We start from the raw sequence: 12,007 nt of genomic DNA on the forward strand, positions 1-12,007 counted from the left end.
CCCCAAGATCCCGGAGGCAATGACAGGCTCCTCTGACTGAGCCCAGCACTCTGTTCCATAATGATGCCTTCCTCTTCCTCTCCACAGGGGAAGGAGCTGGCTCCTGGACACAAAGGAGGGGCTAGAGTCAGGATTCAAATCCAACCTCCTGGCTCCAAAGCCAGGTAGTCTCAGGGGAGCAGGTCCTTGTACACAGCAGGCCCATGATAAATGTCTCTTGGCCTGAGCTGAGCTGTCATTCCAAGAAGGAAACCTTGGTGGTTTTGAGGGGGAAACCCTAAGGACTGATCTGGACAAAGAAGGCTCTAGAAATGCAAGAGACTGGTATCAATGTTTCGAGACTGTGTAAGATTATAGATCTAGAAGGGACTTCAAAGGCATTAGTCCAACCCCTTCATTGTGGAAACTGAGGACCAGAAGGGCAAAGAGCGGTGGGGTCCCTGTGCCCAAGGATCTCCTGACTCCCCATCCAGCCCTCAGTCCAATGTCCTTGCTGGGTGGGAGGCAGAGAAGTCGAGCTGGTGGCACGGTGCCCAGCAGGGAGGCTCGTGAGCTGGCATGGATGGTGGGGCCAGACTGGCCACAATGGAAGAGTGGGGAAGATGCCCGGGGACCACAGGCAGTGGGCACAAATAGGCCTGGCCAGGGGCTTCCCTTTGGGCTCCCTTCTTCCTGGAGCCCTGTAAAGATTTCCTCAAACATAATTTGATTTATTTTTCTTAGGAAAGTGGATACTTGAAGGCTGTATTCTGTTTGTTTGCCTCATGTCTGGATTTCTATCAGACTGACCTCCAAAGAGCTTGGGGCCTTCTCAGACTTCCCAAAGACACTCCCATGTGGGAATAGGGGGCTCCCATTCGCCTTCCTTTCTTACTGACCCTCACCCCATCTCCTTTCCATTGGTAGTAAGACAGGAGCAGGAAGGATTAATGTGGGGAGGGAGGTGTGGAGGGGAAGAGCATCCAACATTTGGTGACATCCTTCCCTAGAACAGCTAGAGCCAAGGCCGAGGCCAGAGTTCCAGGCTAGGCTCTCTCCAGATGTGTGTGCTTCACCTTTCTTGACCTCAGCTTCCTTGTCTATAAAATGAGAAGAATAATACGACCTCACAGGGGTGTTGTGAAGATTAACACGCATGAAATAAGATGCATGAAAGAAGTGTGTGGTGCTCTGTGTCCGAGGCCCCTCCAGCTCGGAGCGTATTTATTCCCTATTCTGAGGTCTTTCCCAGATCTGACATTCCCTTCTACAGGGGGACCCTCTCCTCTAACTCTGACACTGTCTGTTCTAAGGTCCCAGAAGCACAGAATTTAGGAGCTGTCAGAAAACACATCAGCTGGGCGTAGGCCAGCCTCTCCAGGAGGAATGCCCTGGATAACATACCTGGTAGGGGCACACAGAATCACGGACATGGAGAGGCAGGAGGGACCAGACGTTTCCCCCCTCAGCCTTGGTGCATCCCTCCCGCTTCCTATGATCTCACTGACTCACTCATGGTTCAGCTGTCTTGTCTGACTATCTTCTGATAGTTCCTCTGGGCCAATGATGCGGGTTCATCTGGGTACTGAGACATTCTCTTTTTATCTCCTTATGTTCTTGGGCAGCAGGAACACGAGTTATTTTTGCTCTGTCCTTTCCAGTGAAAAGGTCATTTTCTTTTGAAGAGAAAAGAAGGGGAAAAGCATTGAATAGCTTGGCCTTATCTTTGATTTCAATTATCTTCACCCCATTCAGCTCCAGCAGAGGTCCCATCCCTTCTTTGGTTCCTTTTCTCAAAATATTACTGGTCGTCCTTAGCCTCCCTCAGCAAACAGCCTTAGTTTACCATGAGCGTTTATTGACACTATTTACCCAGGACTGCCACACTCTTATATCCCTCTTCTGTGACCTGACCTTGCTTCCATCTCCTCTACATTTCTTCTCCTTCTTTAATCTACATTGGTTGGGGACTGCCCTGCACTTCCCTCTTCAGACAGATTTTCCCTTCTTGTTGGATTTGTTTCCCTTTGTATCTTCAGAATTTCATTCCTAAGCATCTTCCATCCCTTTTGGCCTGACTCCCTCTGAAGCACTTTGGACTATGGGATCCCACCTGCCTTTTCTCTGACTCCATTGATATAACTGGGTACCAGTCAGACTATGCCCAGCACAGACTCTAGGATGAAGGGGCCATTCTCCCAAGATCACTTCCTCCCGTCATTTCCATCCAGTAACCAATTCTTCCTGGTCACACTGATGATATGACTTTATCTTGTTGGTTCCTCCACCTTTTGAATGAAGAAACGAATGCTAAGCAAGCCAAGATGTCATTAGCCCCTCTGCTGTTGAAAGAAAGCGAGCTTTAGCAGATGTCTGGATAACTGAAGTCCTCTCTCCTCCACTCACATCATGTCTGTGAGTCAGTCTTGTAATCTTTTCCCCAAATTCTTCATCTCTTCCTTATTTCTATACAGGTTGTCTGTGGAATACTTCAATGACAAAACCCTAAATTTCTTCCTGATTTGGCCTTCAGTTAAATACTTTTTTCCTCAGGCTCTCTCATCTCTGACACCCTATAACTCTATAAGAATACAGATTTATCAAATAGGTGTTTGTCACATGCTGACAGCAAAAACATTGATCCCTGTTTGATTTTGGCTAGTAATGGGCATTTATCTTACTCTGGCTAGTATTCATACCATGCCCACACCTTCCTCAAAATCCATAGCCTGGCTTCTGAGCCTTCCAGGATCAGTCCAACACATGCCCTTCATCGTCTCTGAGCCTCAGAATTTTATCTTTGAAATGAGGATCATAATTGTCTGTTTCAGAACTTCAGTTACAGACATCATCTCTTCTGAGTGGTGTGGTCTCTACTGGTGCGGGTCATTCCCTATGGACATCTTCTCACCCTGTATAATTCTTAGCAATCAGTGCCTTTTTGTAAACACAAAAACCTACGTAGAAGATTCCCATCTTTGCATGGTTCATGGGGATGAGCCAGCACAGGGGACGTCCACACGCCATCCCTTGATCTTGAAATAAGACCAGCAAACCTTCTTTTAGGGCCCCCTATTTTCTTTCTGATATGGTCATGCCACTCCCTCATGTCTGAAAATATCTTTGGCAACATGCTGTAGCTTTTCTACTCCCCATTGGCATGTCTCTATTTCTCTTTGTGCCCTGCAGTTCTGATTCTCCAAAGATTCACAGGCAGCATCACTGGGTGGGGAACAAGGAGAGGGGATGTACATCATTGCTGTATTTGTAACTGAATGGCCTCAACCATACAAATATGGGTCACTATTTGGACAATATGTTAAAGTTGAACAAACTTATTTCTCTGTCATGAAATCTTATATGGTCATAACATAAAGTCATAGATTAACATGGGATCATAGATTTAGAGCTAGAAGGAATCTTAGAAACCACTGAGTCTTAGAGAATAGGCATCCAAAGCCCCCAAAGCTGAAGTGACTTGCCCAGAGTCGCACAGATGGTGAGTTTCTGAGGGAGGATTTGAACCCTGGCTGCAGGGGATTCCTATTATTGGGGCAAGGGAAGACTTTACCACTACATCTTTTCTATTATGTTAAATGCTTTATAAAAAGTCAAGTAACACTAGATATAGTGGAATTTTTTATTCTCTGCATCTTTCAATCTGTTGGGTTACTCGGCCAATATGGTTCACTTGTGAATGCCTGCCTATTCTCATGTTTTTGTCAAGCACACCCCTTTTGTGGCTGTGAGCCATTTTCATAATTGTAGAGATGAGAAAATAGGTTTATGGTGTCTTTTTATCACTTTTAAAAAAAGTTTGTGATCTTTTCAGTGAGGGAAACATTGCTCTCTTTGAACAATCTGGAAAATCATTTCTTTCAGGGTCACATGACCAACAAGCTGGAAGCCTAGAGATTTTCTCTGATCCTCAGAACCTCTCAAACCTCTCCAAAATAGAAAATATACACAATAGATAAAGCAAATTTATCAGTCTCACTGGTCTAGGACTCCAGGAATCCAAACAAAGTTAAAAAAAAGATGAACTAGCAACAGAGAAAATTAATATTCCCTACCCTTTACATGCCCACTCAGCACCTTCTCCTCCACTGACACCAGGTTGGGGCAACAAGGCTGGCGAGCCAACTCCATAGGCTTGCAAACATCACTCAAGTCTACACCCCCTACCACCCTTCCTAACAGTGACTTGGAAATCCAAAAGGCAGAAGCTTGCACAGCAGCTCTCTATGCCACAACAGAACTCAGAGAACTGGGAAAGAAAGAACAAACAGGGCGTGTGTGGGGGCAGGTGGCACTCTACTGAGCCTGAAAGAAAGCCAGCTGGCACCAGTTATGTTCCCCAAGAAGTCACTTGGAGCAGAGACCTGAGCTGGTGAACCATGAGCTGCCCAGGGTGGGAGGAGACCACGATGTTTTTGAGGTTCAGCCTTGAGGGAAACTGTCATCAAAAGGGAGTGATAGAGGGCCATAAGGAAAGAAAGAGACCAAAGTACCAAAGATTCCAGGAGGAAAGAAATTCAGTTAAAAGACTTCTGACGATAAGCACAGAAATCAACAGGGCAGGCACTAGTAACAGAAAGGACTATGGTCTCCAGATCAAGTAAAAGAGTCCAGACATCTATGAATAAATATTGTAAGACTAAGGAAAGTGAATCAACATTCATCGAGGCAGAGGATCTTGTGAGTTCCCAAGAGAGCGTGAAGCCACATGGTTTAAAAAAGAAATAGGAATTATAAAAGCAGAATCTAAGGCCTTCACAGCAGATGAAAAAATTGACAGAATAGAAAAAACATGAATCCATAGTGGCAGGTCTCAGCAAAGACACAGAAGATAGAAGAAGTCATTGAGAATGCAAGCCCATAGAAGTGACAGACACTCTGGAAAGTCCCTCTCTCCAATGCCCCTTCTACTGCATATTTCCTCTGGTGTATTTTGTGGGGTACAACCACTCTCACTGTTCAGGGTTATGTAGCTAATACCTGGGCAAAGATGGGACTTGAACCAAGAGCTCCTGATTCCCAATGCAGTGACCTTTCTATTACAATAAAGAACTTCTTTTAACCATATGCATATGATGACCCCCTTGGAGTGCTGCTGTGAGACAGTCGCTAATGGGGTAATGCATGCAAAGGGATTTTTCACCTTAAAAGACCTTGCCAACATGAGACAGAAATGTACGATATCTTATGGTGAGAGTGATGTCTGCATTTTCATTGTTCCATCCACCTAGAATGTCCTTCCCACTCATTTGCTGTTGTAGACAGCAGGCTGGACTTGGAACGAGAGGACCTGACTTCAAAAGCTCCCTCTGTCATTCGTTACCCCCACCATCTCGGGCACACCTCTCTGTCTTGGTGTTTTCCTCTGCAAAATAAGGCAGTTGGACGAGAAGTTCCCCAAGGTCAGACTACATTCCATGATCCTATTTATCTCAGTGAAAATGAGTTTTTCAGATCCTGCCTTGAGGGGGATGGGATGAATGGAGGCCTCCCTCCGCTTGTTTTGCAGATGAGGAGACTGAGGGAACCAGGAGGAAAGGAAGGGAGCTTCTTAAGGTCATCCAAAGACAGGGGACAGATCCAGGTTCAGACCCGAGTCCTCTGACTCAAAAGACAGGTAGAAATGCTCATGGGATGATGAGTTAGCATTGGGTCAGGGAGTCCAAGGCAGCTGATGTGATCATGGGCTCCACTGAGAGGCACACAGCCCAGAAAGCCAAAGGGGAGACAGCCAGTGGGCTGTCCTCTGTACAAGGCAGATCATGTGGAGCTTAGCTCTCAGCTCCATAAAGGGGAGTAACCCGAACCACAAAGAGACTAGGGATTGTGTCGCATGAAGCCTCAATGATGGAGCTAGGGCTGTTGAGCCTGGAAAGGAACAGAATTGGGGATGACAGCTATCATTGAACAGGCACAAGGCATTCTGCTAACCCCCTTGAATGCATGCTTATCGATAGAGCCGGGCCTGGACTCAAGAAGACACGAATTCCCAGTTGGCCTCAGATACTTGCTAGCTGTGTGACCCTGGGCAAGTCACTTCACCCTGTTTGCCTTAATTTTCCTTATCTATAAAATGAGCTGGAGAAGAAAATAGCAGACCACTCCAGTACCTTTGCCAAGAAAACCCCAAAGGGGGTCACAAAGAGAGTTGGACACTACTGCCATGATTGAACAGCTACAACAGCAAAGAAAGGATTGCTTACACCTCGAGCTGCCCCACAGGGGAATGGGGGACCTGGGGAGGGAGCAGGCTCTTCTGGAGGTCTCCAAACAAAGGCTGGATGAGCACTAGCTGGAAATAGTATAAAATGGATTCCAATGCAGGTACCAGATGAGTTTGTTTCTGAGCTCCTTCCCTTCCAACTCTGTGATGCTAGTGATTTCTAGAGGTGTTTGTCATATCCCGGGCGTTTGGCAACTGAACATCAGCTAGGTGGAGAGCCAGGGATCCCTGGGGAAGAGCTGTTGTGGTGGGGCTGAGGAACCCTCCTGGTATTTGGGAAGCACTTCCTCCCTCCCTGCTATGGCCTTCATTGATTGCTATGCCCAATGAATCAAATGGGACCTTGGTAAGGCAGTTAGCACATAGAAGACACTTCTAAAATACTTATTCCCTTACTTTTCTCCAATGGTAATGATAAAAAAATGATTACAACCCATGGTGTTTTATGATTCCCAGAGAGCTGATTTCCCCCGTTTTACAAATGAAGGAACTGGGACTCAAAGGTACAGTCACATGCCCAAGGTCACAGAGCTCACAAGGGTCAGAGTTGCAGGTCTGGTTCTCTCTCCTGCGGCCCTCCATACATAACTTAGGTCTGCAGTCAGCAGAATTCTTCACTAAGCCCTTTGATGACACCTCTCTTCTCTCCCTCCCCCATGTTCTCTGTGTTGCAGACATAGATGAGTGTGAAAATGATTACTACAATGGGGGCTGTGTCCACGAGTGCATCAACATCCCAGGAAACTACAGATGCACCTGCTACGATGGCTTCATGCTGGCTCACGATGGTCACAACTGCTTGGGTGAGTGAGGATGAGCCCTCCGGCCAGGCCCACACTTGGTGTGTCCACACTGGCCTCTGGCTTTGGCTCAAGGCGTCGCCATCAGTCTGATAGGAAAGCATGGCCCCGGGACTTGAGGGAGTTTTGCAAAGTGAATTGAGAATGCTTGGGAGCAAACTAGGAGGGAAAAACAGATGCTGTTTCAAGCTGTATGGATGCCATGATCAGCCATGATGGCACGTCCTGGACAGATCCATGATGGATGGCATCAGTGTCATTGTAGTTCTTATTGATCTCCCCTTGGTCATTCTTGAAGAGGTCCATGACATCAGGAGGGTGCTGCCTTGACAAGCAAGTGGGCTGCATTTAAGTGAGGGAGGGTGGGCAGAGTTACCAGCCTCACTTTCTCCTCTGGAGCCATCTGGGTCCAGTGGTGAGAGATAAATCAGGACGACCGGAGATGGCCCTCATTAAAGTGCAGAGACATAGGAGAATGGTGTCATTGGCCAAGAATGGGCCCATCTAGACCCAAGAGGGACCTTAGGATATTGAATGTCAGAGCTGGGAGATTAGAACAGGGGCTGTCAGAGCTGGGAGGGACCCGAGAACCGGGAAGGTCAGGGTTGGGAGGAGCCTTGGGACAGGGGATGTCAGAGTTGGGAAGGGACTTAGAACAGAATCTTCTAGACCAGCTGCTTCATTTTCCAAAGCAGGCAGTGGAAGCCCAAACAACAGAATGGATTAGCCAAATTTATCCCAGAAGTAGTGGCAGAGCTGATTCTGAATCATGACATATTAAAATCTAGAGTGTGTGTGTGTGTGGGGGGGGGGTTGCTCTCGCCTTTGGCTGGTGAATGGCGGATGTGGCTTCTGGCTGGCAGCACATCCCGGCTCATACTATTTGGGGCAGAAGATGGCTCCTCTTTGGGTCTCTTAATCCAACTTCCAGCCAAAACACTTGATTCTGATTCATCGCCTTCTCCAGATGTTCATGTCAGGCCTGAGGAAACTTAGGAGAAAATGGTTGTGCTTTTTCCTAATAGAAACTACACTGAGGCTGAGAAGCTCCCTGGAAGGGTGGCAGTAGGGCAGGATACATCCAGAGGAGAGCCCCCAGTATGGTGGGAGGTCTGAGCAAAGGAGCTGACGCAGCCTGATGGAGAGAAGACCAAGGGCGGGGAAGGGGTGATGATGACTATAGTCAGTCACCAGAGGTCTGAATTCGATGGCAGAATCTCCACCATGCTAGGCTAGGAAACCAGACCCAAACCAGGCAGTCCTCCCCTTGGGGAGCTTAGAGTCTACTGAAGAGAAACAGCGCCTACGCCAATGAGCCATTACAAGTAATATCAATGGTGCGCCGAGCAGCTTTGGGCCAGACACTAGAACCCTGCAAAGGCATTTTTTCCATGAGAAGCTGAGACCTGAAGGCTGGGAAGGGGCTTCTAGGAGACAGAAGGAAGGCAGGGGAACAGCCTGGGATAATCCTTGTGAATGGGGGTGGAATGTTGGGGTTGGGGAACAGCAAGGAAGCCTCATTTTGCTAGAACATTGAATATATGAAGAACACCATGAAATATGTCTGGAGCCAGACTCTGAAGGTCCTTCCATGTCAAATGAAGAGTCTGCATTTTATCCTAGAGGCAGTGGGACCCACCGAGGCATCTCGAGCAGAGAAGTGACTGTGCTTTAGGAACATGGTGCCCTCCACTCTGTCTCCTCCCTGTGCACTTCCTCTGCCCATCACCAGATTTCACCAACTCTTACCTGGCTATTGCCATCCCTCCTCTCTGGGCTCCCCGGGGTGGGGGAGGCTTCCATTCTCTAATCACCCACCTCCCTGAGGTGTCCCCTGAGGCACAGCTGGTTGGCCATTCACTTGAGAGCTCTCTCTGAGTAGTTATAAGCTGCCCCTGAAAGGGACAGGGCAACCAAAAAAGCCACAGGATCTGAGGTGGCATTAAGGAAGCCAGGCCTCTGTGTCCTCACCTGCCCTGGTCATGCCATGTCTGAGTGTTGGGTTCAGTTCTGGGTGCTGCCTTTTAGGAAGGATGCAGACAAGTTCTGGAGGGTCCAGATCAGGACACCTAGGACGGGGAAGGCGCTTGGCTGCATGGGAATCATCTGAAAAAACCCAAGACAAGAGGACCTCAGGGTGGCTCCAGAGTCATCAGACAGGGAGGGATCCACTTCCTTCTTTTTCAGAGGACAGAGCTGGGGCTATGCAGAGATGTGGTTAGGCTTAATTCAGGGAAAAATAGAAACCCTCTGACTCTCACCCCATGCTGGTTTCCCTTTCCCACGCTGTGCAAGAGATCTAGGAGATGCCCCCCATGCCCAGCCCAGGGTGCTACCCCGTCCATCCCGGCACACTGGCACTGAACTGCTGCTTTGTGAGGTGACAGGGATTCTCACCCTGGAAGCAAACCCCATTTTGTGCTCCTAGAAAAGAGAGAAGGATGAAGGGGATTAAGAGATTCAGGAAGTCTGGGACGAGGTTCTGACTTGTCACCAGCTGGGTGACCTTAGGCAAGGTATGCCCTCCTTCACCTCATGGTCCTCCTCTATAAAGCATCAGTGCCGAACCCTCCATTCAGTTTTACAAACCTCTGCTATGTGCAAGACTCTGTTGGTTGTTTGGGGTACAAAGATGAAAAACAGCTCAGTCCTTACCCTCAAGGAACTTACGTCATGCACGTAGAAAGAGACATGCAAAGTCTAGTGGGCTAGGAGCAAAGGAGAGATCCAGACACACTGCCCTGGGGGCATTGGATGAGGGAGGGAAAATTTTTATTTAGGAGAAGGAAGGGGTCAGGGAAGGTTTCTGGACTAAGAGATGGGATCGTGAGGAGAGAATGATTTCAATAGGTATAGATGAGGAAACAATCTTTAATGATGCTTCCATTTCCAACCCCCTGTGGTTCCAATTCTGTAGGGACCTTAGAAGCTCTCCCCCTTGAAAGTCAGTGACTTGTCCCAGGTGACCCAGGTCGCTGAGACAGGATTGGAACCTGGGCCTTTGACTCAAAATCCTTTTCCCACGGTGCCCAATAACTAGAGGCCTCCTCATGTCTTTGCTGTTATCCCACAATTCAGCACTATGACCCACCACTGCCTCCCCTCCCCAGCCAGAATTCATGAGGCCCACGTCTCGCTTCCGTATTTCTGGAACCCCAAGGTCGGTGCTGATGGAACCTCTTCTTGAGAGCTTCGCCTAGGTCCATTGCTGCTGATCCCAGTCACAAAAATACTGATGGGCCTGAAGAGTATTTCCAGATTAATTTGGGGAGATGAGGCTGATGGCTTAGACGCTGTTAGTGGCAGAGGTCACTAGACAAGACAAGTGTTGCTTGTTTAGCCTGGTACAGTGAGACTGTTTTTGCGTCTTGGTAGGTGCGGGTTTTTTCCTTCTTCTCAAAGTACCCGGCTGCTGAGGTCACTGGTCCAGATAGGTTCTCATACTCGGCTCTTGTCATTCACTGATTGGGAAAGCACTTTCTCAGTCCCTCACCCCCAGGATGCCGCAAGGTCCCCTGGCTCCGATTTGCTCTCTCCTGGGTCCAGGCTGGTTATCGGCACCAGGTCTCAAACTGCACCCCAGGGCATATCACTCTACCTAGTGCTGGTCAGGCAGTTTGGGTGTTTGGAGTGTCATAATCTCTCTGCCAGACATAGGGACCCTGTGATAGTGGGGGGGTCAAAGCAGCTCTGATCCCATTTTATCCTGACAGAATCATAAACAGAGTCACAGGGACTTAAAGTTGAAAGGACCCTAAAAGAAGCAGAGGGTCTTAGACCTTGAGAGGACTGAGAGAGACCTGAGAGCCCATTTGGTCCAACCTCATCGACGTAGAAATGAGCAGATGAGGCCCAGAGAGGGCAAGGGCCTCGCCCCAAGACACACAGAGAACCAGCAACAGACCCAGTCTGATGACTCCGAGCCAATGCCCTTTCCTATGCATTTTGGACCCTTAGCCCAACCAACCAACCAACCAACCAGCAATGAGCATTTCTAAAGGACCTACTCTGTACCAGCCACTGGAGGGCCAAATACAAAAGTGGAAGAGCTTGTTCCCTCCAGGGTATGCTGTTAGATCCCCAGTAGAAACAGGTACACATGTAAAATGGATGCCATCGATGCCATGTCAGCTCAGGAGAAAGGCTCTAGCAGCCAGGGGAGCTGGGAAAGGCTGGCTAACTTACATCACGGCCAGTGAATCCCTCTAAAGATAGCCATTGCCCTCAGCCTGGTTAAAAGGGGGACAGATTTGGGGCTGGAAGGGGCCACAGTCCCCCCCCCCCACTTTACAGAAGAGTGAGCGTCCTCACCTTGCCCAACCCATCCTTCATGGGGGTGGGAGGGGACAACAGTTGCATAGTGCACATTTTCACTCTTTTTCAATGTATTGATTAGTTGTGCTGTTTTGTCTCTTCTTTTTCTTTTTTTACTTTAGGGAAATATTATTTGTTAGATAGGATGACTTTGGGAGGGGGAGGGAAAAGGATGTAAAATGAGGATGTGAAAAATAAGACATCAATAAATTAAAAAGAGTGGCAACCTTGAGGAAGTGACTCATTCAAGGACCAGATTGTAGAAGGGTTGGCCAACCCTGGGTGAATGTGATTGGCTGGAGGAGGGTTCTGGGGCTGGGAAAGAGCCACACCTGGCCTGTCGGTGCTGCCAGCCACCTTGGGGGCCCGGGGCCCAGAGCCCAGCAGGCCTGGCCATCAGGCTGCCTTTGTATATGTGCAGAGTAGCGGGGGATTCAGGCTTGGGTGAGAGGCACTAGGCTAATCCTCTGTAAACTCAATAGCTGGAAAATCAGCAGAGCCCTCAGCCTGGCAGCCCCTCCACCCTCTGCCTGCTTCTCATCAGTCCGAGTCTGGTTAGAGGAGCTGCTCCAAGCCACCCAAGGCCCAACGCCTTCCTCTCTTTCTTCCTTCTTGTCTTTCTCATTCTCCTTCCCATCCCCTTCCCCACATGGGGCTTCCTGCCTGCTGTGGG

At 48.6% G+C, this 12,007-nt stretch overlaps 1 protein-coding gene across 2 annotated transcripts in view; it reads left to right on the forward strand.

Moving 5' to 3' along the window:
- The window catches only part of SCUBE1 (signal peptide, CUB domain and EGF like domain containing 1), a 240,493-nt gene that overhangs the window by 26,575 nt on the left and 201,911 nt on the right, over positions 1-12,007 (forward strand). For both annotated transcript variants that reach the window (XM_069102903.1, XM_069102904.1), the window contains exon 3: positions 6,895-7,023. In XM_069102903.1, coding sequence (XP_068959004.1) covers positions 6,895-7,023 — 129 coding nt within the window. The remainder of the gene's footprint in view (positions 1-6,894; positions 7,024-12,007) is intronic.

Source organism: Petaurus breviceps, unplaced genomic scaffold (genome assembly GCF_028583685.1).
Source record: "Petaurus breviceps papuanus isolate PSGF00001 unplaced genomic scaffold, PetGlider_PUasm1.0 558, whole genome shotgun sequence".
Taxonomy (NCBI): Eukaryota; Metazoa; Chordata; class Mammalia; order Diprotodontia; family Petauridae; genus Petaurus; species Petaurus breviceps.